The sequence below is a fragment of the Oncorhynchus keta genome, chromosome 2 (assembly GCF_023373465.1).
Source record: "Oncorhynchus keta strain PuntledgeMale-10-30-2019 chromosome 2, Oket_V2, whole genome shotgun sequence".
Lineage (NCBI taxonomy): Eukaryota > Metazoa > Chordata > Actinopteri > Salmoniformes > Salmonidae > Oncorhynchus > Oncorhynchus keta.
In genome coordinates, this window is record NC_068422.1 from 50,013,000 (window position 1) to 50,040,844 (window position 27,845).

Below are 27,845 nucleotides of genomic sequence, written 5' to 3' on the forward strand. Positions count from 1 at the left end.
GCAGGTCCATCCTAACCTTGTATGGTGAGGTTACCCCATGTTCTTACTCTTACAGAAATGTTTCTATTTTCAATTACCTTTTTCCTTGCTGCTCCAGTAGCTCAGTGAATATGAGACTACAAAGTCTGGCAACATGAGATTAACACGGTATGTTGTTTACATCCCCTCTTTGTGTTCCTTTTGGCTCTAGATGTTCCAGCCCCGTTTGCTATAAATGACAACACCACTGAGTTGATAGTGACCGCTCCTTTGGACCGCGAGGAGAGAGAGACGTACAGTCCCGTGCTGGTCTGCACAGTGCAGACTGACACAATGATAGACAAGTTCTTTGTTACACTACATATCAACATCTACGACGAAGACGACAATGCACCTTATGTCAATGAAACAGACACAGAGGATGTGGTGCTTGAGTTTGATCGCATGGAGGTGACTTTATTTAACTTTACTTTGCTTTACTACCATACTGTATATCAATAAATTACTATAAAATGTATAATTGATACCACTGTTGTTGTTGTTTTTCAGGGAAGTTCTTTTGGCAATTTATTTGTCTATGATAGAGACACAACACCCAGGTATCCCAAAAACCAGAGTCAGAACAGATTTGTCGGATATATGATGACCAATGACTCATGGATAAATGAAATGTTCACCATAGAACACTCTTTCAAAGAAGAGAAGGCCATTTTTGGCAACGTCCGAGGCACTGTTCATGAGTTCTGTGAGTTGTCCAGTTACACAATCATTCTTAGGGCTGGTTTTCCGGACACAGATTAAGCCTAGTCGGATTTCAGTCTGCGACCATGTTTAATAAGTGTCCAGGAAACTAGCCCTTAATGTGACAAACTTTCACAAAATCTTTTGATCGATTCATTAAATAAACAACCCCCCCCCTTTGTGTGGTATCTAGGGCTTGCACTAAAGAAGCATTTGTCTGTAACCGAGAATAGGACCCTCCAGCTGGATTACCTGGTCAATGACACCACTTACCCCGGTCCAGAGGGAACTGTGATGCTGCACTACAATATCACCATCTTACCTGTCCCCATCCGCTTCACCAATGTGACATATCTCTTCACCACGACACGTAGAGCTAACGTCTTTGCCCAGGTACCTATTGTTGACATAGCCCTCTTGGCATGAGAACAGGGATACTGCTAATAAAATGCTTATGGAGCAGACAACTGTTTTTAGCTCAGCATGAACCCCCCACCCACCCGTATGATCAATGTTCCTTCTCATTTTAGGTTGGTAGAATCTGTGTGGACAACTGCCTGAAGTTCCGGGGCATCAATGTCATATACCGGCTAGCGGTAACAGACAAGACAGACAAAAATGTGTCTGGCGACATACAGTCATGCTTCACGGCGATTAGCATCGCACAGAGCCTCAAGGACATGGCGGGGGTGCTGTATGTGAACGACACAGAGGCTCTCCGCAGGTCAGAGTGCCAGGACCTGCAGTACGTGGTCATTGCTGAAGAGCAGCAGAATCAGCTGCAGGCTAGCACTCAGATCCTCATTGTGCTCGATAGCAATAGTAAGTACACTCCTGGGTAAGTAAGTACTTTCCCAGCAATACTCAAGACTGATGCTGATTTGGCCACAGAGATTACCAATGAATGAGTAATATGGCATCCGTGTTTGGAAGTCGTCAGTTCTGTCTGACCTCCTGAGATGGATGTCGTAGTGTTGCCCAAGGCTCATTCCTCATAATATGAGACATGTTGTTGTATACTTCTCGAGAATTATGAAAAAGTAGCAGTGTAGTGAAGACATGTCAAATTATGTTAGCCTTATCCATAGCTTTTTTTCCAAGTCTGAGACTGGTATGACCTTGCTTGACAATTGCATCATAGTGAAGGATACAGTGAACATGTGTGTTGTCTTCATGAACTTTGTGTTTATGTTGTGTAGTTGATAAACAGGATACAGAGAACCATTGGTTCCTCTCCTGTGCAGAGGGGCGACAGCGTGGGGACTGTGAGAACATCAGAGGCCTAGGGGCTACCACAGGGAGGTGCCAATGGAGACAGGGCTCTGAAAAAGGTATCCACGCTGTACATACTTAGGGGTATTTGATGGGCACAGGAAATAATGCTATCCATATATTGTTGGTTTCTTCTATAAATTAACTATTTTTATTTTAACTGACTGTAATATAACTCCTCTATCTTTCAGGAATATCAGAAAGCTATTCCACATGCTCCCCTGACCTCCGCACGTGCCCTGATGGCTTTTGTGATGCAGTCGAAAGCAAAGACGCATCAATATGTCCTCAGGATTGCACAAGTAAGAAATGTCTCAATCCTTTGCAGCCATTTATATTAGTCTACTTTCTTGAAAACATGTGTTTCAATGCTTTCCTAATTTTTCTGACAGTATTTCAAGTGTTTTTTTTTTCATTGTCAAACTTTTGTATTGTTGAATTCAAGAAATGTGCATGTGTTTGTCTCTCTCAGTTGAACCCATTATCGGAGGTCATGAGAAGGGCATCATGTCTGGCATTAGAGCTGGCTATGGAACCTGCTACTGCTACTCTGAAAAATGCTTCTGTGAGAAGGATGATATAGAGGGTGAGTTGTTTCCATGTATTGACCCATAATACCACCCATATACGTAGGTAATGAAACAGCATTCCAAGAGATATTTCAAGATATGATATGTCAATCAAAGGTGAAATTACAGTTTGCCCTTTGTTGTCTAAGGATGGTTTACATGGTGTCTCTTTTTGACCCGTGACCCCTTCTACCCTGTCTGATCCAGAGGCCATGTGTGACGACATCTGCAAAACCATCATTGCCACCGCGGTGCTGCTCTCCTTCATCGTCTCCATCCTCCTGTCCTCCTACTTCATCCATCGCTACCACAAGAACTCCCCCAAGCCCCCCATCGCCTCGGCTGAAATGACCTTCCGGCGGCCCGCACAGTCCTACCCCATCAGCTACTCTGCTAACAATGTGCGCCGTGGCTCGTTGGACTCTATGGAGAACCAAGTGGCCATTGACACCTTCAAAATACCTGTAAGGCCTTAGCTAATACGACATTTGCCAAATTCCTGAAACTTTCCCCAAATTCCCAGCAACTTTATGCTTTTTAAAGTGTTACTTAATTGCTTTAACAGGAGGATCCCAAATGGGAATTTCCACGCAAAAACCTGGTGCTTGGTAAAACCTTAGGAGAAGGGGAATTTGGGAAGGTTGTCAAGGCGACTGCATTCCGGCTGAAAGGAAAGGCTGGCTACACCACAGTAGCTGTGAAAATGCTTAAAGGTAAGACTAGAGCAAACAATAGGAAAAATTATTGTCATGCAGTGAGTCAGTCCCTAGGTGTGTGCATACTGAGTATATAGTAGAAGAGCTATTTTTATGTTGTGACTTTTGGCCAGACCATGATCGATATAAAGTGTATAAAGTATTTCACAATTCCCTCTTTTATTTTGCAACAGACCATGCCTCACATAGTGAACTGCGTGACCTCCTGTCCGAATTCACCTTACTGAAGCAAGTCAACCATCCACACGTCATCAAGATGTTCGGAGCTTGCAGCCAGGATGGTAAAAGGCTTTTTAACCATCCACTCTGAGCCACTCTGGGGTCACGGACTAAAATAGTTTGGGAACCCCTGTTCTACAGACTCTCAGATCTACAGAATATCAGTAACATTTCAACTAACTATCTACTAACCCTAACCCACCATAGGAGGGTATCAATGTTGTTGAGTAACGGTACCTTCACAAATGGAGAAGTGTGTGACATGAGAATATTGCCTTCAGATCACGTCCTTTATGGTAGCAATGCCTCTGAGGCCCAGTCTGGTGAAATTATACTCAAAGTCATCATGAAGTTGTTGTACAATTAATTGTGGACCCAGTTATTAATGAAAACATGATGTCCTTGCAATGCTTAACCTTCCGGTGTTATACCTGGTATACTTCTGATGCATCTTTCATTCAAAACCGCCAGACACTGTAGGCCCAAGTGTGTGTTCTTAAGTGGTGTGTCTCTCCATCTAGGTCCAATGTACCTGATTGTAGAATATGCCAAATTTGGGTCACTGCGCAACTTCCTGCGTGAGAGCCGAAAGGTAGGACCCAGCTACATGTCGGGCAACGATGCCAACCGCAACTCGAGCTACCTGGAGAACCCAGATGAGAGGGCACTCACCATGGGCGACCTGATTTCCTTCGCCTGGCAGATCTCCAGGGGTATGCAGTACCTGGCTGAAATGAAGGTGCCTGTATAGCAATTACCTTCAAAATATTCACTCTTGGGCGTATCCTCACTTCCACCTAAGTCAAATGTTCAATTAGTCTCCAGTTGACATCAGTGCATGACTCATTGAAAATGTGACTGAACTGGAAGTTAGAATTCCATGCTACGCTTAGCTCAAGTTCAATGTGACTCAGTGTTTTGTAAAGAAAGGAGCTGAGCTTGAGTGGCTGTAAGAAGCTTGTATTGACTAATGTATTCAAATAGCTTGTTCACAGGGACCTCGCTGCAAGAAATGTCCTAGTTGCAGAGGGGCGTAAGATGAAGATTTCAGACTTTGGTTTGTCCCGGGACGTGTATGAGGAAGACTCTTATGTGAAGAGGAGCAAGGTAGGGGTCCCAAATGTCAAATACACAATTATTTAAAAAAAATAAAAAATCTCTCAATTATATTGTTTTCGAAATTGTCTCAATTATTATAATTTTGGTAACACTTTATTTGGATAATCGATCTGTAAGATGCTCAAAAGCAGTGTTTCCCAAACTAGGGGTCGCAAAATTTGAAAATGGGGTCGCGAGAGAAACACATTTTAAATAAATGTGAAAATAATATTTTTTAAATACATTTTTTAAAATCGCGGTTGGTCCATAGAACCGGGCTTACGTCAGTAACCTCCAGTAGCCACTAGATGTGGTTGTAATAAACTGAGTGGTTTCTGTTAAACATTGTCTGTTGCTCACTTTGTTTTACATGATGGGGTCGCAACCATTGTTGGATATCAAAATGGGGTCAAGGAACAAAATAATCAGTGACATTTCAACTAACTATCTACTAACCCTAACCCTATCACCAACCCTTACCTTAACCCTTATCCTAACCCTAAACTTAACCCTTACACTAACCCTTATTCTAAACCTAACCCTAACCCGAACCCGAACTGTAACATTAGAAAGCAGTTGCTTATCAACAGATAGTTTGTTGATAGTATGAACATCTACAGAGGGATAATCCAGGCTATCCAGATAAAGTGTGGCCATACATTTCTTTAACAGAACTGACATCACAATTTCAATTCTCTTCTTTTTTGTCTCCTCTTTTCAGGGTCGAATCCCAGTGAAATGGATGGCAATAGAGTCCTTGTTTGATCACATATACACAACACAAAGTGACGTGTGAGTACCTTTCACAATCAACTTATAACATCTGTCATACATATGTCCATATCCAGAACCAACAATGCTTCCATGATCAAAAACCTACCTACTCAATTTCACTTGGATAAAACACACAGCAAACATCAGAATCACTATTTCATCCATGCATTAGGTGGTGCTATTAATGTGGTGTTCTACTCTGTCTCCTGACAGCTGGTCCTTTGGTGTGCTGTTGTGGGAGATTGTGACACTGGGCGGAAACCCGTACCCAGGCATCGCCCCTGAACGCCTCTTTAACCTCCTCAAGACTGGCTACAGGATGGAGAAACCAGAGAACTGCACGGAAGAAATGTACGATTGCCACTTTACTTTACCCCAGCGTCATTGTACCCACAGTAAAACTCACTGCTACTCTATTACACACTAATAATGACATCCATGACCTTGACCTACCAGCAGAAAATCCACCCCTATTCATTCTGATGTTGTAGGGATCTATTGTAAATTCTAAGCAAGCCATCCCATTAGTTTATTGTAATTATATATTCTAAATTGTAGGTAAACCACCCCTTTAGTTGTTTTACCTCTGACCATACAGGGGTGTATGAATGTGTTTCTGCAGGTATAATCTAATGCTTCGATGCTGGAAACAGGAGTCAGACAAAAGGCCCATATTCGCAGACATCAGTAAAGAACTGGAGAAGATGATGGTGAAAAACCGGGTAGGATCAAGCAAAACAACCAACACTCTTTCTCTGTCTAAAGTGGTCATTACACTGTTCACTGGTAGTTACAGTACACACACTGTTATAAATGGAGTAAACAGAACAAGATTAGTATTACGTCCAACAATAACTTTAACCAATATCTGGTGAACACCCCCAAAATATGGCCCCGGGCAACATGTGCACAAGTTATAATTACAATAGATAGCAGTTAGTCTTGTGTTGAGGTAAAGAGGCCAAATATACTGTAATGTTGAGGATGCCAAATGCAGTGCAAACATGTGAAGGATGTGTTTAGGATTTGGAACAGAGTACTTTTAGTATTTTTTTATCTCACACACAAGTAGGAAATATTTCTCAAATATTTTCTCTTTCCTATCAAGTGTCTGTCATTGGACCTACGATCCTAACTATGAGGTTATGTTAGGTCTTAGCTGCATGGTAGGATGTGAATGTATTAGCATTATGATCTCAGTTAAACTGTCCACGGCAGCGTAGCCTAGTGGTTAGAGTGTTGGACTAGTAACTGGAAGGTTGTGAGTTCAAACCCCCGAGCTGACATGGTACAAATCTGTTGTTCTGCCCCTGAACAGGCAGTTAACCCACTGTTCCCAGGCTGTCATTGAAAATAAGAATATGTTCTTAACTGACTTGCCTGGTTAAATAAAGGTAAAATAAAAAAATAAAAAAAAATTCCTGATGTTAGTGATTAGCCATATTAGGTGTTCCTCTCCTGTTGTCAGGATTACCTGGACCTGGCGGCATCCACGCCAGCCGACGCCCTGCTGTACGACGACGCCCTCTCTGAAGAGGACACACCCCTAGTGGATTGTAATAACGCCCCTCTCCCACGAACCATTCCCTCCACATGGATTGAAAACAAGCTTTATGGTAGAATTTCCCATGCATTTACTCGATTTTAGAGACAGGATACACAACCTCTTTTTTTTTTACATGTTGTGATTGGCTTCCTGTAGACCGTGTGTGACTGTGATCTAGGCATGCTTCCTGAAAAAGTCTCCCATTTCTTAGAAAATGAGAGTCAGTGGAAAAAGATCATCTTGTGTCTGATGATTACTATTTGGACCTGCTTCTGATGTACATGAAACCTGACCAAAGTAATGACACATCTGTAAATAGTAAGCATTTCTATAATAACATTCCCTTATATGACATATTGTAATCCACATTCATACCCACATATGTATATGATTGTTAGGACACTCATACATTTTGGATGACATAAACATTCAGAACACATTCCAACATTCCACATTGTCTGTATTAATTTGGAAAATACTATTCAAAAACAGTTTGACATTTGAAACAGGTCCTTGCTGAATCAATCATTATCTATTTAGTTTGGATTCCAAACTGTTTTAAGTTATCTGAATTGTTTGTGTGTATATAGGCTACCTATTAAGCATATAGATTATTTCTACAATGCTGAATAGAGAAGCAGTAAGGCTTTTGAAATAAACTCTTGGCTAACATAGATAAACAATACTTTCTAAAAGTATTTCATAACAAATTCCCAAACAAATCCCACTGATCCTAGGCACTTCCAGTTGATAGTTCATAAAATAATTTAGCAATAAGATGGCTGCCAGTGACATAGTTACCATGACTAACTTGGTGTCCATGTATCCTGTTACAGTGATGCAATTATTGTATCTGCTTTATATTGAGAAAACAATTATCAATGGTGCATGAGCCAAGGAAAACATTTAGAGATCATGACATACATTATCAATGATGTACCAATAATTGTTGTGTTCTTTTTCTTTGAAATCATATTTAATCAATCCAGTACATTTTCTCAGTTAAACTGTACAGGAACTATGGACATCATTATTGTCTGTGAAGTGATTTCTTCGTAGAATTCTAAATTGATAGCCTTATCATGTTCTTATGTCATAGTCAAACATCAGTCTATAATTCACTTCTGTCAAAAATGTAAAAGGGGAAAAATGAGTTTATTTTTGAGAGCCTTACTGTCTGCATTCTACTTTTTCTTTACTCAGTGCAGAAAAATGATATGTTCTCATTTTTAGGCATGTCATACCCGAACTGGCCTGAGAAGAGCCCGGTACTGCTCAACAGACTTGATGCCACTAACCCAGTCTTTACAAGATATGCCAATGATAGTGTTTATGCAAACTGGATGGCTTTGCCTTCACCCGCAACAATTGTGGACAACCTTGATAGTTAAAAGCAAAAACTATTGTAGAAAATAAAGATTCCTAATTGGGTAGATGTGTATATTTATATAAAAACTGTACATATACAATCTAAAGTTGGTTCCCTTTTATTTCTGTTGCACGAGTATTCCAAGTTAAAACTGGGGGATTTAAAAAGTATATTTGCTGCAAAATGGCTGGAATTTCATAAACCATGCTTCAAGCAGCTCTTCGGTATGTTAATCATTACCTCAAGGTCATGTTGGTCAAGTATCATTGCATGACCGTATACCAGGTTGTATGTCAATGTTAATGTCTTTCAAGTGCCTGTGCCGCTTCTATGATAGCCTCTAATTAGTGGTATGCGACTGTGAAGATCTTGTTTCCAGCCAAGGAATTAAAGGGGAGTTCTGTGTACCATCACCTGTCCTATATCGTAGACCTGTGAGGTTAAGGTGGACAAAGTGTGGTCACTGAGTTCATCCAGAAAAGCTGCAAAGTTTCTACTTGATAGAATCATGTTCTTTGAAATGTAAAAGCTGCTTTTGTCTTTCCCCTTTAACGTTTCCAAGTATACTTGCCAAAGAAAAATAAGAGAACCACGTTTAGTTGAAGACGTTCTTTCTTTTACACCAAAAGTATCAAAAGTGAGTGCTACTGTGTCGTTAGGACGTGAGACTATAAAATATAAAATGTGGGAATGTCAAAACTGCAGCTTGCCATTTGATTCCTCGTAATGGCAATCTTTGTGCAACAGTTATCTATGATTTTGAAAACAAATGAATGTTATTAATTGTTATGTTGTTATTACATGATTATGTTGCAATCAATAAAAAGTTCAAATATGTGCAGTCTATTTATATTTGACAGCCTCCCCTTCTCTCATCAGCTGTAATAATGTTATAAATAATGGAAGCACATTGTGAATTAACCTTCTTTATGTCTAACAGGTAGATCATGACCTTTTTCAGTAACACATGCTTGGCAGAATTAGATGACCTTGTTATTTAATAAAAATATTTTGTGTGTGTATGTTACTCTTTAAGATCGGTTTAATGTAGTTGTCATTGGAGGAGGGCAGGGAGGGAAGTCTAACCTGAACCTCAACTTTCCATGTCTACTTCCTTGACAGACTATTGTTGTGAGGCCAAATAATTGTTAACCAGAACATGTGTGCAGCAGAACTGTATTATCATGATGGTAACTCAAAGATTGCACAATATAACATTATTTTAGGGGATGGAAAATGGCTTCTGTGCCATAATGAACTCCTTGATTTGCCCTGACAGAATGAGATTGTGCTTTTAATGACAAAGTCCTTTCCAAGCATTTAATTAAAGATATTTACCACTGTCATTCAGCCATTGTCTAAATAGAATATACGTGACCTAACATACTGAACTTGCTGCCCAGTGTTAGAGGTTATAGCCATCCCGTCATGCAAAAGCTATATTTGTTTGCAGTAAATAAATGTACACTTTTCATGCCTTCCAAGAAATTATTGTATTTGTCACATGCACTGAGTACAACAGGTGTAGACGTTACTGTCAAATAATTACTTCAACTACACAGATTTACACATTTGAAAATAAAAATAGTAACCCAAGAGGAAGAAAATGCACAAGAATTAAGCTATATAAAGGGAGTACCAATGCCAGTACAAGATCACTGTGCAGGGGTTTGAGGTAGATACAGTTGAAGTCGGAAGTTCACATACACTTAGGATAGAGTCATTAAAACTTGTTTTTCAACCACTCCACAAATTTCTTGTTAACAAACTATAGTTTCAGCAAGTTGGTTAGGACATCTACTTTGTGTGTTGACACAAGTCATTTTTCCAACAATTGTTTACAGACAGATTATTTCACTTACTCTGTATCACAATTCAAGTGGGTCAGAAGTTTACATACACTAAGTTGACTGTGCCTTTAAAACAGTTTAGGAAATTCCAGAAAATTATGTCATGGCTTTAGAAGCTTCTGATAGGCGAATTGACATCATTTGAGTCAATTGGAGGTGTACCTGTGGATGTATTTCAAGGCCTACTTTCAAACTCATTGCCTAATATTGAAACTTCTGACCCACTGGAATTGTGATACAGTGACATATAAATAAAAATAATCTGTCTGTAAACAATTGTTGGAAATTTGTGTAGTGGTTGAAAAATGAGTTTTAATGACTCCATCCTAAGTGTATGTAAACTTCCAACTTCAACTGTACATAAAGGCATCATGTGCTACTGCCAGCTGAGTGAAAAATAATTTTCCTTATTTATTCTTAATAAGTTATCACTCAAATCAAAGTTTGTCAATGTCTTTTCAGATGTTAAAAGCGGCCTGGATGGGAAATAAGGCACCATTTTATTTGTATTTATCCTTTATTTAACTAGGCAAGCCAGTTTAAGAACAGATTATTATTTACAATGGCCTAGGAACAGTGGGTTTGTTCATGGTACTGGCCCAACGCTCTAACCACAAGGCTACCTGCCGCCCCTTTAGTTAAGAACAAATTCTTATTTACAATGACGGCCTAAGAACAGTGGGTGAACTGCCTTGTTCAGGGGCAGAACAACAGATGTGTACCTTGTACGCACGGCGATTCAATCTAGCAACCTTTCGTTTACTAGTCCAACTCTCTAACCACTAGGCTACCTGCCATCCCTTTCAATGCACTTGCATTTATTATATTTTTAATTAACTTTAATAATTGATTGATTAACTTGAGTTGTCTTTTATTAATTGCTGGCTGTGTCATACGTCTTTCACTTGTTTAACATTTAATTTAGTTTTTTTTATGAAGATTTCTCCTATTGCTATCTGCAAATGTATGAACTTTTATTTTGAAGTAGCTACAGAAACGCCTTGGCCGCCCGGAAGTATAGTTTTTTCGATCAGTCCACTTTCCTCTGTGGCGTTGTTTAGCATCCCTTTTGATGTTACTGCGTTTTATACCTTGAAAGGAGGTCTGACTATATGAGTAAGTATTTGCTAAAAATAATATTTACTGTTCGACGCAAATATTTGTTGATATATAGCTAGCTAACTAGCTAAACAACACTACCAGCTCCAATCAAGCCGTTGTTTACACGTATCTAGGTTGTTAGCTAGCTTCCCAGCTAGCCAACTCTGGTTCCCTTTGTAGTTTGGTTGTTATCTATCTAGCCACAAGCTCATATAGGCTCGGCTAACGTTGTAGTGTAGCTTGTTAGCTAGCTATTTTCCTAGAGGTAGCAGTTACATAAGCAGACATTGCATTAACGTTCTCCTGGCAGCAGGATCGCGGAATTATCTTTCAAAATAATAGACATCCTACACTTTGGGAAGGTAGATATTTTTTGTCACTCCGGTGCGGTACAACTGTTTTTCATAGCATTGCAACCACCCTTGAAAAAAATTAATAGGTAATTTGACGTACTTTTAGTATTCATAAAAACATTTATTTAGAAGGTTTACACCAATACTGGTGTTTTGAAAGCTATTGTTTAGTAGGCTATGTGTAAAGAAATACACTTTTAATCAAATACAAATATATTGTAATGAAACAGGCAGGGAGCAGGTCTCGAACCCTCGACCTTCGAGCCCCGGCGCGCTATCGACTGCCTAAAAAGCATGCTCGTGCGGCAGGGTCGATTTCCGCGCTTATAAACCCAGGGTCGTTACAATATGTAATTGGAATTATTCAAAAGTCTACAAATTTGATATTGGTCTATTGTGCAGGACAACTGGTTTAATACAGTGCTGGTGACTCCTTACTCCACCCACTCCATTCACTGTATAATAAATACATATTGGCTTATAGTGTAAAAACTATTATTTGTGCCGATGTAAATGTGGGTTGGGAGTACTCAGTAGGGTCTGTAGAGTTATATGATGTCATTTCATGGGGCACTGAATAATACGGAGTGCTGCTTCAGCAGAACAGATAGAACAATGAGACAGATATTTCCCCGGATGTATAAAGGTGAAGCGTCGTGAGAGGAAGCCCAGTGGCCGGCAGTGGGGAAAGATGGAACCAGATGGATTATGGCCAACATTATACTCATTTTCTCATCAATGAAACATTTGATCTCAAAGTTCTCTTTTCCCAAAACTAGAATATGTTACGAACAGAGTGGACAATGTTTTGTAGACTTTACTCTTTGCCAAAGTAAAAAAAAAAATACATTGTTCAGAAGGAGCGCAAAGGCGAATTGAGTTATTGCGCACTTCACAGAGTAGGCATTCCCTAACGGAAATGTGCAAATGTCTGTTCGAACGGGCCAGTAGGATCTCGTTAGCTCGTGCTTGGCTCTGCCCACATCATTCATTGTTCTGTCCACTATGACTCACTTGTTCCCATTGGAAGACAGGCTGTGGTCTATCTTGGGTAACTATATCGAAATCTTCGGTAGGGTAGCCTAGTGGTTAGAGCATTGGACTAGTAACCGAAAGGTTGCAAGTTCAAATCCCCGAGCTGACAAGGTAGAAGATAGGTAGAGATAGAAATGTAAAAAGCATGTCAAACATCCTTCCTCCCGATGAAATTTCTATGTGAGAATTACCAGAACAATGTGAGATACTAAAAATATTTGAGTTTAAATGTATTTGGCTAAGGTGTATGTAAACTTCCGACTTCCAACTGTAGCCGCAAAACATGGTTAACCATGTTTTGGGGCTACAGTTGGAACTTTATAACTTTGAAATCATGGATGGTTAGTCATTGCATCCATAGCTCTGTCTATGAATTTGAGTGGTACATTTCTCCAGCACCATCCCTCAGCTTTTTACTGAAACAAGTGTTTCTACTTATGATTGTTGCTTAAAATAAGACAGGATTTCTAATAAGACAAAGGCAAAGTAATAGTAACTTGTATTTTCTCACAAATGACAATTGGGAGACATGGGCTGTATGATCCATGAGTTTAGGCATTTCTTAGTGAGCACATATTTTATGAGGAGGCAAATAAAATGTTCACACAATCGCCAAAAAACAACACAGATTCCTGTGACTTTCAATCCAGAACCTAAGCCCTAGGGGCAAACTATTTATTTGTCAGGCCAAGCAATTGTCCTGATGCAAATTTTTGGCACATGTTAAGGCTGGCCTTGGGCTGATTTAAATGTATAAAGCCAAGATGCAGCCTGCTCATCAGCATTAGGTTAATCTAGGTTGTTAAGAGGTATGCCAGTCCATCATTGTTTTCATTGTGTCTTTGAAGCAGTTGGCTTCTCAACTAATCACCTACTTGGCACCTCAGTACTTGGCACCTCAGTTAGGCCATGGCGAGTGTGCATGGAAGTCGGTAGCATGGAATGGCATTTTATTAGCTTTGTCTATCAAATGGGTGTAGTAAAAGGCCAGCAACACTCCATATGCCCCATGAAATTACACTGTATATAGATTGTACAGACCCTACTGAGTACCCAACCCCTCTTTTATATCGGCACAAATAATAGATTTTTCACTATTAATATACAGTGATTTGTGTTGTGGCCTATGGAATGAGTGTAGTAAAAGGTCAGCAATACTCTGTATTATTTAGTGCCCTCATGAAATGACACGATAAAGTATTCACACCCCTTGACTTTTTCCACATTTTGTCGTTACAAAATTGTATTAATTGTAATTTTCTGTCAGCGATCTACACAAAATACTCTGTAATGTCAAAGTGGAAAAATTCTAACACTTGTAAAACAAAATCATGAAAAATAAAACACTGATATATCTTGATTAGATAGGTATTCAACCCAGAGTCAATACATGTTAGAATCAACTTTGGCAGCGATTACAGTTTTTAGTCTTTCTGGGTAAGTCTCTTAAGAGCTTTCCACACCTGGATTGTGCAACATTTTTCCATTCCTTTCAAAATTCTTCAAGCTTGGTTGTTGATCATTGCTAGACAACCATTTTCAGGTCTTGCCATATATTTTCAAGCAGATTTAAGACATGACTGTAACTCGGCCACACAACATTCACACGATAATCAACTCCAGTGTAGATTTGGCCTTGTGTTTTAGGTTATCGTCCTGCTGAAAGGTGAATTAATCTCCCAGTGTCTAGTGGAAAGCAGACTGAACTAGGTTTTCCTCAAAGATTTTGCCTGTGCTTAACCCCATCCCGTTTCCTTTTTATCCTGAAAAACTCCCCAGTCCTTATTAACGATTCCAATTGTGCTCCCAAGTGGCGCAGCGGTCTAAGGCACTGCATCTCGGTGCTAGAGGCGTCACTACAGACTAGAGGTCGACCGATTATGATTTTTCAACGCCGATACCGATTATTGGAGGACCAACAAAGCCGATGCCGATTAATCGGCCAAATGTTTTTTTCTTTGTAATAATGACAATTACAACAATACTGAATGAACACTTATTTTAACTTAATATAATACATCAATAAAATCAATTTAGCCTCAAGTAAAATAATGAAACATGTTCAATTTGGTTTAAATAATGCAAAAACAGTGTTGGAGAAGAAAGTAAAAGTGCAATATGTGCTATGTAAGAAAGCTAACGTTTCAGTTCCTTGCTCAGAACATGAGAACATATGAAAGCTGGTGGTTCCTTTTAACATGAGCCTTCAATATTCCCAGGTAAGAAGTTTTAGGTTGTAGTTATTATAGGAATTAGAGGACTATTTCCCTCTATACCGTTTGTATTTCATTAACCTTTGACTATTGGATGTTCTTATAGGCACTTTAGTATTGCCAGTGTAACAGTATAGCTTCCTTCCCTCTCCTCGCTCGAACCAGCAACACAACGACAACAGCCACCATCGAAGCAGCGTTACCCATGCAGAGCAAGGGGAACAATTACTAGAAGGCTCAGAGCGAGTGACGTTTGAAATGCTATTAGCGAGCACTAACTAGCTAGCCATTTCACTTCGGTTACACCAGCCTCTTCTCGGGAGTTGATGGACTTGAAGTCATAAACGGCGCACAACGAAGAGCTGCTGGCAAAACGCAAAGAAAGTGCTGTTTGAATGAATGTTTACTCGCCTGCTTCTGCCTACCACCCGCTCAGTCAGATACTTAGATCCTTGTATGCTCAGTCAGATTATATGCAACACAGGACACGCTAGATAATATCGAGTAATATCAACAATCATGTGTAGTTAACTAGTGATTATGATTGATTGTTTTTTATAAGATACATTTAATGCTAGCTTGCAACTTATCTTGGCTTACTGCATTCGCGTAACAGGCGTAATCTTTGTGGAGTGTAACGAGAGAGAGGCAGGTCGTTATTGCGTTGGACTAGTTAACTGTAAGGTTGCAAGATTGGATCCCCCGAGCTGACAAGGTGAAAATCTGTCGTTCTGCCCCTGAACAAGGCAGTCAACCCATCGTTCCTAGGCCGTCATTGAAAATAAGAATGTGTTCTTAACAGACTTGCCTAGTTAAATAAAATAAAAAATAAAGGTGTAAAAAAAAAAGTTTTGGGGGGGCAAATCGGCGCCCAAAAATACCGATTTCCGATTGTTATGAAAACTTGAAATCGGCCCTAATTAATCGGTCGACCTCTACTACAGACACCCTGGTTCGAATCCAGGCTGTATCACAACTGGCCGTGATTGGGAGTCCCATAGGGCAGTGCACAATTGGCCCAGCGTCGTCCGGGTTTGGCCTGTGTAGGCCGTCATTGTAAATAAGAATTTTTTCTTAACCGACTTGCCTAGTTAAATAAAAAAAATAAATAGCAATCTGTATTTTTAGATAGTTGTCTTAAATAGACATGTAAGAAAAAATAGGTGCATTTGCTAAATAGCACAAGAGAAATCGTCATTGATTAAAATGTAATATCTTTTGAATTAGTTTTCCACCTTGCAATGTTTTGAAATGCAGGCTTTTATTTTGAAGTTTACCACAGGAAAGTGAGTCCTGCTAGCAGAATAGTAGTAGACATTGCTGCTTTGTATGACACAGCCCTGAGATCGAGTCTTAAATAAAAATCACATTGAGGGAAAGTGGTTCAGAGGACAGTCTATTCTAGTTACCTCGTATAACCTAGTAAAATATCATGAAATTCAAGTTCCTCTTGAAATCATACCTAGGTCAACATTGCATTTATTTCACCAGCATTTATTTTCTTGCATAATTTGTTGTCAGCATATTGATTACTGATTTGCATTTTCTTCTAAAGGTTCTAAATACACACTGATGGAAGGAATGAAAATGGATACCACTCACAATGTAACTCCCCATCAAACAAGACACACGAGGTGTTCCTGACTTTATCTGAATGATGTGACATGAATGAACAAAATAGCTTTTTATAGCTGCACTCGAACAAAAATCCAACTTGAGTTGCTAATATAACTTGTCAATTAAAGGGAACTTTTGAACAATCCTAGAATATGCATTGGGCCTAATTCTGTACATCTTAAAAGTAGATTTCCCTGACGTTGAAGGGGAATGCAGACTTGTCACCCATAGACTGCATGCGAGTGTGATGCCCAGGCGAAGCTTGCCGCTGCAGGGCCGGATGCGCTGGATGCTCCTGGGGCTCTTCCTGTTGCTGGTCCTCCTCCTCTTTGCTTACCTGCTGGAGTGCACTCCCCCAGCTGATGTTAGCCTGGTCCTGCCTGGCCTGGGAGGGGAGTCCCATGGAAAGGAGTACTACCAGGCACTGCTGCAAGAGCAGGAGGAGCGGTACCTCAGCCGCTCCGCCAGCCTCAAGCGACAGATCGCCCAACTCAAGCAGGAGCTCCAGGAGATGAGTGAGAAACTCAAGGTCCTGCAGGACAGAAAGGAAGGTCCCGGGGTCCAGGGGCTTGTTGAAACCAAGGACCAGGAGCCTGGGGATCTTCTCGAATTCCTCCACTCCCAGATCGACAAAGCCGAGGTGAACACGGGAGCACGATTGCCCAGCGAGTACGCCCTGGTCCCCTTCGAGAGCTTCACCTCAAGTAAGGTGTATCAGCTGGAGATGGGGCTGACCAGGCACCCAGAGGAGAAGCCTGTGCGGAAGGACCGCAGGGATGAGCTGGTGGAGGTCATTGAGGCAGCCCTGGACGTCATAAACAACCCAGATGAGGAGGATGGCCAGGAGGATGATGTGCCCATGCAGAGGCAGACCTACACCGAGAGCCACTTTATTGAGGGTAAGAGCGCTATACTGGGGTAATGTATAACAGTGGTTCTCAACCTTATCCTCGGGGCCCCCCCAGCCACTCCACATATTATTTATTCCACTACCAGCATGGCTGATTTAATTATGGGTCTGATGATAAATTGACTAATTCAATCAGATGTGCTAGTGCTGCCACATACACTGAGTGTACAAAACATTAGGAACACCTGCTCTTTCTATGATAGACTGACCAGGTGAATCCAGGTGACAAAAAATGTAATTGCCTTTGAACAAGGTATGGTAGTAGGTGCCAGGCACACCAGTTTGAGTGTCAAGAACTTCAATGCTGCTGGGATTTTCAAGCTAAACTGTTTCCCGTTTGTATCAAGAATGATCCACCAACCAAAGGACATCCAACCAACTTCACACCGTGGGAAGCATTGGAGTCAACATGGGCCAGCTTCCCCATGGAATGCTTTTGACACCTTGTAGTGTCCATGCCCCCAACAAATTGAGGCTGTTCTGAGGGCAAAGGGGGATGCAACTCAAAATTAGGAAGGTGTTCCTAGTGTTTTGTACACTCAGTGTATGTGGAGTGGCTGAGGGCCAGCATGGGAACCCCTGATGCAGATTACTATCTGCTTGTTTCATGCAAGCAAAAATGTAATCTAGCCTGTAAAGTTGGAACAATATTTGTTCCCTATGTTTGACAAAACTGATGTTTCCCCTTTATGTGGGCAGGGCTGTACAGAACAGAACGGGACAAGGGCACACTCTACGAGCTCTTCTTTGCAAAAGAGGACTCTGACAACTTCCGCCATGTCACTCTTTTCCGTCCTTTTGGTCCTTTAATGAAAGTCAGAAGCACGTCTGTAGAAACAACTGGAGTCATCATTAATATCATTGTGCCGTTGGCAGGCAGAACAGAGGCATTCTCACAGTTCCTACACAACTTCAGGTTAGTGGTGGTGAGTCACGTGAAAAGGGCAATATGCAGCCTATGCCTAGTATTTGTGAAGATTGTGGTAACAGTTATTTTTGTTTGCAGGGAAGTGTGCATAGACCACGATAGGCGAGTGCATCTTACAGTGGTCTACTTTGGACAAGAGGGCTTACAAGAGGTGAAGTCTTACTTGGAAAAAATGTCCAGGTTTGTTGTCTTTTAATATGAAAGAAATGATTTATGTGATTTTACTGCTGTACATTTCTCACTTGTCCATATGTTATGTTATTTTCTAGTCAAGACATCAAGGAAGGAATCTACCCAATGTTTTGAGTTGCTTGGTTGAGTGTGACTGACTGATGTTACCCCTGGCTCTATAGAAAAGGGAGTTTCGTGCTCAAACAACACCTCTATTTAAATGGCATTGTTGGTTTTTAGGGAGGCAAGCTTTTCCAACTACACACTTATCCCAGTGGACGAGGAGTTTTCCAGAGGCAGGGGTCTGGACATCGGTGCCCATACCTGGAAGAAGGGTGACGTATTGATGTTCTTCTGTGATGTGGATATCTACTTCACACTGGACTATCTCAACACCTGCCGTCTTCACACCGCTCCAAGTAGGTGCCATCTACCAAAACATTAGCCTACACATCCATGTTTCCTCATTTCTAATTATGAGTACTTAATGCAGGTGGTGTGACCTTTTTCTGAACATGTACTATATGCATTTTGTATGTAATATATACCAAAATATACTATATGTAAAACCCATCCCCTTTTGTGTTTTTTTTTCTTGTAGACAAGAGAGTCTTTTATCCGGTGGTTTTCAGTTTGTATAATCCTGCCATAGTCTATGGAAATCTGGAGCTGGCTCCCCCCATTGAAAGTCAACTTGTAAGTACCTGAAAGAATACCTGAAAAAATAGTGTATGTATGTACAGTTGAAGTCGGACGTTTACATACACTTTAGCCAAATACATTTAAACTCAGTTTTTCTCAATTCCTGACATTTAATCTGAGTGGTTAGTTAGGATCACCACTTTATTTTAAAAATGTTAAATGTCAGAATAATAGTAGAGTGATTTATTTCAGCTTTTATTTCTTTCATCACATTCCCAGTGGGTCAGAAGTTTACTTACTCAATTAGTATTTGGTAGCATTGCCTTTAAATTGTTTAACTTGGGTCAAATGTGTCGGGTAGCCTTCCACAAGCCTCTCACAATAAATTGGGTGAATTTTGTCCCATTCCTCCTGACAGAGCTGATGTAATTGAGTCAGGTTTGTAGGCCTCCTTGCTCACACATGCTTTTTCAGTTCTCCCCACAAAGTTTATATAGGATTGAGGTCAGGGCTTTGTGATGGCCTCTCCAATACCTTGACTATGTTGTCCTTAAGCCACATCATTTCCCTTCCTCATGGAGCCATCTATTTTGTGAAATGCACCAGTCCCTCCTGCAGCAAAGCACCCCCACAACATGATGCTGCCACCCCCGTGCTTCACAGTTGGGATGGTGTTCTTCAGCCTCCCCCTTTTTGCTCCAAACATAACGATGGTCATTTTGGCCAAACAGTTCTATTTTTGTTTCATCAGACCAGAGGACATTTCTCCAAAAAGTACGATCTTTGTCCCCATGTGCAGTTGCAAACCGTAGTCTGGCTTTTTTTATGGCCGTTTTGGAGCAGTGGCGTCTTCCTTGCTGAGCGGCCTTTCAGGTTATGTCGATATAGGACTAGTTTTACTGTGGATATAGATACTTTTGTACCTGTTTCGTCCAGCATTTTAACAAGGTCCTTTGCTGTTCTGGGATTGATTTTAAATTTTCGCACCAAAGTATGTTCATCTCTAGGATACGCATCTCCTTTCTGAGTGGTATGACATCTGCGTGGTCCCATGGTGTTTATAATGGCACACTATTGTTTGTACAGACGAACGTGGTACCCTAAGGCGTTTGGAAATTGCTTCCAGCAGAGCGGGAAAAAATCCCAGTGGCTAGATGTACCAAGCTTATAATGACAGACCCTAAGAGATTTCCAGCTGTAAAAGGTGTCTCCGCAAAGTATTGGCTTTTGGAATAGCATTCATGGAATAGCATTCATTTCTCAGAACAAGAATAGACTTTCAGAAGAAAGTCTTTGTTTCTAACCATTTTGAGCTGTAATCAAAAGCACAAATGCTTACGCTCCACATACTCAACTAGTCTAAAGGACAGTTTTATTGCTTCTTTAATCAGTGCAAGAGTTTTCAGCTGTGCTAACATAATTGCAAAAGGATTTTCTAATGATCAATTATCCTTTTAAAATGATAAACTTGGATTAGCTAACACAACGTGCCATTGGAACACAGGAGTGATGGTAATGCTGATAATGGGCCTCTGTACGCCTATGTAGATATTCCATAAAAAAAAATCTGCTGTTTCCAGCTACAAAAGTCATTTACAACATTAGCAACATCTACACTGTATTTCTGATCAATTTTATGTTATTTAAATGGACAGAAAATGTGCTTTTCTTTCAAAACAAGGACATTTCTAAGTGGCCCCAAACTTACACACACACACACACACACAATACCAGTCAAAACACACACACCTACTTATTTTTAGTATTTTCTACATTGTAGAATAATAGTGAAGACACATCAACAACTATTAAATAACACATATGGAATCATGTAGTAACCAAAAAAGTGTTACTCATATAAAATATGTTTTGATTTGTTTACAGTGACACAAAAAGTATTTGATCCCCTGCTGACACACACGTTTGCCCACTGACAAAGAAATGATCAGTCTATAATTTTAATGGTAGGTGTATTTGAACAGTGAGAGACAGAATAACAAAGAAATCCAGAAAATTAATGAGGGAAATAAGTATTTGATTTCTGGCTCCCAGGTGTCTTTTATACAGGTAACGAGCTGAGATTAGGAGCACACTCTTAAAGGGAGTGTCCTAATCTCAGTTTGCTTCTGTGGACAGGTGTATTTTATACAATCAATCAGATTCCAAACTCTCCACCATAGCCAAGACCAAAGAGCTCTCCAAGGATGTCAGGGACAAGATTGTAGACCTACAAAAGGCTGGAATGGGCTACAAGACCATCGCCAAGCAGCTTGTTGAGAAGGTGACAACAGTTGGTGCGATTATTCGCAAATGGAAGAAACGCAAAAGAACTGTCAATCTCCCTCTGCCTGGGGCTCCATGCAAGATCTCACCTCGTGGAGTTGCTATGATCATGAGAACAGTGAGCCCAGAACTACACGGGAGGATATTGTCAATGATCTCAAGGCAGCTGGGACCATAGTCACCAAGAAAACAATTGGTAAAACACTACGCTGTGAAGGATGGAAATCCTGCAGCGCCCGCAAGGTCCCCCTGCTCAAGAAAGCACATATACATGCCCTTCTGAAGTTTGCCAGTGAACATCTGAATGATTCAGAGGACAACTGGGTGAAAGTGTTGTGGTCAGATGAGACCAAAATGGAGCTCTTTGGCATCAACTCAACTCGCCATGTTTGGAGGAGGAGGAATGCTGCTTATGACCCCAAGAACACAATCCCCACCGTCAAACATGGAGGTGGAAACATGCTTTGGGGGTGTTTTTGGGGGTGGGACAGGACAACTTTGCCGCATCAAAGGGACGATGGACGGGGCCATGTAACATCAAATCTTGGGTGAGAACCTCCTTCCCTCAGCCAAGGCATTGAAAATGGGTTGTGGATCGGTATTCCAGCATGACAATGACCCCAAACACACAGCCACGGTTAACAAAATGGCTCAAGAAGAAGCACATTAAGGTCTTGGAGTGGCCTAGCCAGTCTCCAGACCTTAATCCCATAGAAAATCTGTGGAGGGAGCTGAAGGTTCGAGTTGCCAAACGTCAGTCTCGAAACCTTAATGACTTGGAGAAGATCTGCAAAGAGGAGCGGGACAAAATCCCTCCTGAGATGTGTGCAAACCTGGTGGCCAACTACAAGAAACGTCTAACCTCTGTGATTGCCACCAAGTACTAAGTCATGTTTTGCAGAGGGGTCAAATACACTGCTAAAAAAAATAAAGGGAACACTAAAATAATATATCCTAGTTCTGAATGAATGAAATATTCTTATTAAATACTTTTTTCTTTACATTAGTTGAATGTGCTGACAACAAAATCACACACAAATTATCAATGGAAATCAAATTTATCAACCCATGGAGGTCTGGATTTAGAGTCACACACAAAATTAAAGTGGAAAACCACACTGCAGGCTGATCCAACTTTGATGTAATGTCCTTAAAACAAGTCAAAATGAGGCTCAGTAGTGTGTGTGGCCTCCACGTGCCTGTATGACCTCCCTACAACGCCTGGGCATGCTCCTGATGAGGTGGCGGATGATCTCCTGAGGGATCTCCTCCTAGACCTGGACTAAAGCATCCGCCAACTCCTGGACAGTCTGTGGTGCAGCGTGGCGTTGATGGATGACATGATGTCCCAGATGTGCTCAATTGGATTCAGGTCTGGGGAACGGGCGGGCCAGTCCATAGCATCAATGCCTTCCTCTTGCAGGAACTGCTGACACACTCCAGCCACATGAGGTCTAGCATTGTCTTGCATTAGGAGGAACCCAGGGCCAACCGCACCAGGATATGGTCTCACAAGGGGTCTGAGGATCTCATCTCGGTACCTAATGGCAGTCAGGCTACCTCTGGCGAGCACATGGAGGGCTGTGCGGCCCCCCAAAGAAATGCCACCCCACACCATGACTGACCCACCGCCAAACCGGTCATGTTGGAGGATGTTGCAGGCAGCAGAACGTTCTCCTCGGCGTCTCCAGACTCTGTCACGTCTGTTCATCTGTGAAGAGCACAGGGCGCCAGTGGCGAATTTGACAATCTTGGTGTTCTCTGGCAAATGCCAAACGTCCTGCACGGTGTTGGGCTGTAAGTACAGCCCCCACCTGTGGACGTCGGGCCCCCCTAGAGTCTGTTTCTGACCGTTTGAGCAGACACATGCACATTTGTGGCCTGCTTGGAGGTCATTTTGCAGGGCTCTGGCAGTGCTCCTCCTTGCACAAAAGGTGGAGGTAGCGGTCCTGCTGCTGGTTTGTTGCCCTCCTACGGCCTCCTCCACGTCTTCTGATGTACTGGCCTGTCTCCTGGTAGAGCCTCCATGCTCTGGACACTACGCTGACAGATACAGCAAACCTTCTTGCCACAGCTCGCATTGATGTGCCATCCTGGATGAGCTGCACTACCTGAGCCACTTGTGTGGGTTGTAGACTCCGTCTCATGCTACCACTAGAGTGAATGCACCGCCAGCATTAAAAAGTGACCAAAACATCAGCCAGGAAGCATAGGAACTGAGAAGGGGCCTGTGGTCACCATCTGCAAAACCACTCCTTTAGCTAATTGCCTATAATTTCAACCTGTTGTCTATTCCATTTGCACAACAGCATGTGAAATTTGTCAATCAGTGTTGCTTCCTAAGTGGACAGTTTAATTTCACAAAAGTGTGATTGACTTGGAGTTACATTGTGTTGTTTAAGTGTTCCCTTTATTTTTTTGAGCAGTGTACTTATTTCCCTCAATTTAAATTATAGACTGATCATTTCTTTGTCAGTGGGCAAACGTACAAAATCAGCAGGGGATCAAATATTTTCCCCCTTCTCACTGTATTCTCAAAGTAGCCACACTTTGCATTGATGACAGCTTTTCACACAGTTTGCATTCTCTCAACCAGATTCATGTCACCTGGAATGTTTTTCAATTAACAGGTGTACCTTGTTAAAAGTTTGTATGTGGAATTTATTTCCTTAATGCGTTTGAGCCAATCAGTTGTGTTGTGACAAGTGGTTTACAGAAGTAGCCCTATTTGGTAAAAGACCAAGTCCATATTATGGCAAGAACAGCTCAAATAAGCAAAGAGAAACAACAGTCCATAATTATTTTAAGACATGAAGGTCAGTCAATCTGGAATATTTCAAGAACTTTGAAAGGTTCTTCAAGTGCAGTTACAAAAACCATCCAGCGCTATGATGAAACTGGCTCTCATGAGGACCGCCACAGGAAAGGAAGACCCAGAGTTACCTCTGCAGTAGAGGATAAGTTCATTACAGTTACCAGCCTCAGAAATCTGAAATGAACTGTACCTCAGATTGCAGCCCAAATAAATGCTTCACGGAGTTCAAGTAACAGACACATCTCAACATCAACTGTTCACAGGAGACTGTGTGTATCAAGCCTTCATGGTTGAATTGCTGCAAAGAAAGCACTACTAAAGGATACCAATAAGAAGAAGATACTTGAAGATACCTGAAAGAAGATACCTGAAACACAACCAATTGACATTAGACCGGTGGATATCTGTCCTTTGGTGTGATGAGTCCAAATTTTAGATTTTTGGTTCCAACCACCGTGTCTTTGTGAGACAGAGAGTAGGTGAACGGATGATCTCTGCATGTGTAGTTCCCAACGTGAAGCATGGAAGAGGTGGTGTGATGGTGCTTTGCTGGTGACACTGTCTGGGATTTATTTAGAATTCAAGGCACACTTAACCAACATGACTACCACAGCATTTTGCAGCGATACGCCATCCCATCTGATTTGCGCTTAGTGGGACTAGCATTTGTGTTTCAACAGGACTATGACCCAAAACACACCTCCAAGCTGTGTAAGGGCTATTTGACCAAGAAGGAGAGTGATGGAGTGCTGCATCAGATGACCGCAACCCAATTGAGATGGATTGGGATGAGTTGGACCAGAGTGAAGGAAAAGCAGCCAACAAGTGTTCAGCATATGTGGGAGCTCCTTTAAGACGGTTGTAAAAGCATTCCAGGTGACTACCTCATGAAGCTGGTTGAGAGAATGCCAAGAGTATGCAAAGCTGTCATTTGTTTAACACTTTTAGTTACTACATGATATTTCATAGTTTTTATGTCTTCACTAGTATTCAATAATGTAGAAAATAGTACAAATAAAGAAACTCTGGAATGAGTAGGTGTGTGCAAACCTTTGACTGGTACTGTCTATATATATTTTGTATTTAATTGTTACTTAATGTTGACATTAGTCAACTCGCCAATGACAAGTGTACTTTCCGTATAGATTCACAAGAAAGATGCTGGATTCTGGAGAGATTTTGGCTTTGGAATGACATGTCAGTACCGCTCGGACTTCCTCAATATAGGTAAGCAGTGTTGACTGATAAGTATTGTTATGTGTGCTTGCTACATATTTTTACTGTGACAATTATATTCTACCCCTCAATTGTATTTTCTAGGAGGTTTTGACCTGGAAGTGAAAGGTTGGGGTGTGGAAGATGTCCACTTGTACAGGAAGTACCTGCGGAGCGACCTGATTGTGACGCGTACGCCGGTATCTGGCCTCTTCCACCTGTGGCACGAGAAGCAGTGTGCAGACGAGCTGACTCCAGAACAGTATCGCATGTGCATCCAGTCCAAAGCCATGAACGAGGCTTCCCATTCCCACCTGGGCATGCTGGTGTTCCGCGAGGAGATTGAGAATCACCTCCGCAAGCAGGCCTACAAGACCCAGAGCAATACTGAAAACTGAATGGCTTTTCGTTAGGTGGCCATCTTGGGTACTCTAAATCAGAACTCCTCGCATTTTTTTATTTTTAAATATAAATACAATAACTGCGGTACACATGTCGTTACTAACATGATTAAAACCAGTTTACACAAAATATTGTTACATTTCACAGCTCAGCTAAAGACACCTATGAATGTACAAAAATGGATGTTAGTAAATGTGAAGTGTCAACTTAAACATTTCAAGAGACTGAGAATGGCACGACCTGTGTCAACAACACAAAAAGGCTAATGGAACATCTTTGAAGCTGGGGAAACTTGCATAACCTATCATTAGCAAGTCAAGGCAATGTTCTTGCCTGTGAGGTCAAGCAATCAATGGACAAGTGTTGTTGTTTTTTTAAATCGCTACTATAACCTGTTCTCTCTATAGCCATATTGTTTAATTTGTGTAAAAATGTCAAGTTTGGTTTAAAGTTGTACAGTGACTAAAAAAAAAGGGACCTTTTTATGTTAGAATATGATTTGTTCAAAGGAACCATCAGTCAGAGGCAGTGCTCATCAGCATTGAAGATGGTTTATCCTATTAGCGTTTATTTGGAAATGTACTAAAATCTACAGATCGGACTGGATTGAAGAAGCAATTGAAACAAAGCTTTGCAAAAGAGCATGCAGCACATTCATAATTTGCACAACTGTCATTCTTATGACATTTCTTGATTTATTCTCTGAGGATGATTCACAGTATTATTTCATTAAATTGAGCCTTGCAGCCAATCAATGCCAGTTAGATCTTGAATGGAATAATGTATAAATTATTTTTTGGAGCCAGGGATGTCATACTTGTCTGAATATGTGCCTATTAACTGGAGATGAGGATAATAAAGATGCACAATATATATATATATATATATATATAAAAGTATGTGGACACCCCTTCAAATGAGTGGATTTGGCTATTTCAGCCACACCCATTGCTGACAGGTGTATAAAACCGAGCACACCGCCATGCAATCTCCATAGACAAAACATTGGCAGTAGAATGGCCTTAAAGAAGAGCTCAGTGACTTTCAAAGTGCCACCGTCATCGGATGCAACCTTTTCAGAGAGTCGTTTCGTCACATTTCTACCCTGCTAGAGCTGCCCAGGGCCAACTGTAAGTGATGTTATTGTGAAGTGGCAACGTCTAGGATCAATAACGGCTCAGCCGCAAAGTGGTAGGCCACACAAACTCACAGAACGGGACCGCCGAGTGCTGAAGCATGTAAAAAAAGAAATCCACTCTACCGAGTTCCAAACTGCCTTTGGAAGCAACGTCAGCACAAGAACTGTTCGTCGGGAGCTTTATGAAATGGGTTTCCATGGCCGAGCAGCCATACACAAGATCACCGTTCGCAATGCCAAGCGTTGGCTGGCGTGGTGTAAAGCTTGCCACCATTGGACTCTGGAGTAGACAAATCCGGGTTTCGTGGATGCAAGGAGAACGCTACCTGCACCGTTCATGGAGGAGGAATAGAGGTCTTGTGCTGTATTTCATTGGTTTCATTAGACGATTCTGTGCTTCCAACTTTGTAGCAATAGTTTGGGGAAGGCCCTTTCCTGTTTTAGCATGACAATGCCCCCGGGCACAAGGCCTCACTAATGCTGGTGGCTGAATGGAAGAAAGTCTCCGCAGCAATATTCCAACATCTAATGGAAATCCTTGTCAGAAGAGTGGTGGCTGTTATAGCAGTGAAGGGTGGACCAACTCCATGACTTTGGAATGAGATGTTTGACAAGCAGGTGTCCACATACTTTTGGTAATGTAGAATACTAAATATTCCTCCTGAGGCTATTGATACAGTTATGAGACTGAATGTTTGCAGGCATTCATATCATTATCATACTTGTATGTTTTGAAATGGTCTAATCTTTATTAATTAAAAAAAACATGAACTACCCATTCCAGTGTAAAAAATATAAATGGTAGCTTAGGCTTTTATATGTAGAGCAAGGAAAATGACTTATTTTTGTGATTTCAAATGGATAGCAGGTAACAGGGTTGCAAACATAC

The 27,845-nt window shown here is 41.2% G+C and overlaps 2 protein-coding genes across 4 annotated transcripts in view; both read left to right on the forward strand.

The window, feature by feature from the left end:
- Positions 1-9,790, forward strand: part of LOC118402076 (proto-oncogene tyrosine-protein kinase receptor Ret-like) — a 30,260-nt gene extending 20,470 nt beyond the window's left edge. The window contains exons 4-20 of the mRNA XM_035799951.2: positions 191-429; positions 529-724; positions 914-1,113; positions 1,251-1,542; positions 1,920-2,051; positions 2,184-2,294; positions 2,465-2,578; positions 2,769-3,025; positions 3,127-3,274; positions 3,451-3,558; positions 4,018-4,235; positions 4,481-4,603; positions 5,316-5,386; positions 5,582-5,719; positions 5,991-6,090; positions 6,837-6,984; positions 8,148-9,790. Coding sequence (XP_035655844.1) covers positions 191-429; positions 529-724; positions 914-1,113; positions 1,251-1,542; positions 1,920-2,051; positions 2,184-2,294; positions 2,465-2,578; positions 2,769-3,025; positions 3,127-3,274; positions 3,451-3,558; positions 4,018-4,235; positions 4,481-4,603; positions 5,316-5,386; positions 5,582-5,719; positions 5,991-6,090; positions 6,837-6,984; positions 8,148-8,305 — 2,753 coding nt within the window. The 3' untranslated portion in view covers positions 8,306-9,790. The remainder of the gene's footprint in view (positions 1-190; positions 430-528; positions 725-913; positions 1,114-1,250; positions 1,543-1,919; positions 2,052-2,183; positions 2,295-2,464; positions 2,579-2,768; positions 3,026-3,126; positions 3,275-3,450; positions 3,559-4,017; positions 4,236-4,480; positions 4,604-5,315; positions 5,387-5,581; positions 5,720-5,990; positions 6,091-6,836; positions 6,985-8,147) is intronic.
- Positions 9,791-11,106: 1,316 nt separating this feature from the next.
- LOC118402085 (chondroitin sulfate N-acetylgalactosaminyltransferase 2-like) lies at positions 11,107-27,732 on the forward strand. Of its 3 annotated transcripts, none has more exons than XR_008078617.1 (9): positions 11,107-11,249; positions 16,391-17,351; positions 18,062-18,278; positions 18,369-18,470; positions 18,702-18,880; positions 19,063-19,157; positions 24,882-25,077; positions 25,347-25,428; positions 25,522-25,588. XR_008078617.1 is itself a non-coding variant. In XM_052478310.1 (9 exons), the coding sequence occupies exons 3-9, from the start codon at positions 16,700-16,702 to the stop codon at positions 25,812-25,814; spliced, it is 1,620 nt and encodes a 539-aa protein (XP_052334270.1). In that variant the 5' UTR covers positions 11,107-11,249; positions 16,391-16,469; positions 16,641-16,699; the 3' UTR covers positions 25,815-27,732. The 3 variants fall into 3 exon arrangements, 2 of the variants coding, with proteins under 2 accessions (XP_052334270.1, XP_035655868.1); XM_052478310.1 differs by lacking the exon at positions 24,882-25,077 and having other exon boundaries at positions 16,391-16,469; positions 16,641-17,351; positions 25,522-27,732; XM_035799975.2 differs by lacking the exon at positions 24,882-25,077 and having other exon boundaries at positions 25,522-27,732.
- The last annotated feature ends 113 nt before the right edge of the window (positions 27,733-27,845 follow it).

Excerpts from the sequence above, each read along its gene's own strand:
- LOC118402085 (XM_035799975.2), top strand. The coding sequence starts at position 16,700 with ATGCCCAGGCGAAGCTTGCCGCTGCAGGGCCGGATGCGCTGGATGCTC. Across the intron at positions 17,352-18,061 it reads CGAGAGCCACTTTATTGAGG|GGCTGTACAGAACAGAACGG; the intron begins GTAAGAGCGCTA and ends TTATGTGGGCAG. Across the intron at positions 19,158-25,346 it reads CCCCCATTGAAAGTCAACTT|ATTCACAAGAAAGATGCTGG; the intron begins GTAAGTACCTGA and ends CTTTCCGTATAG.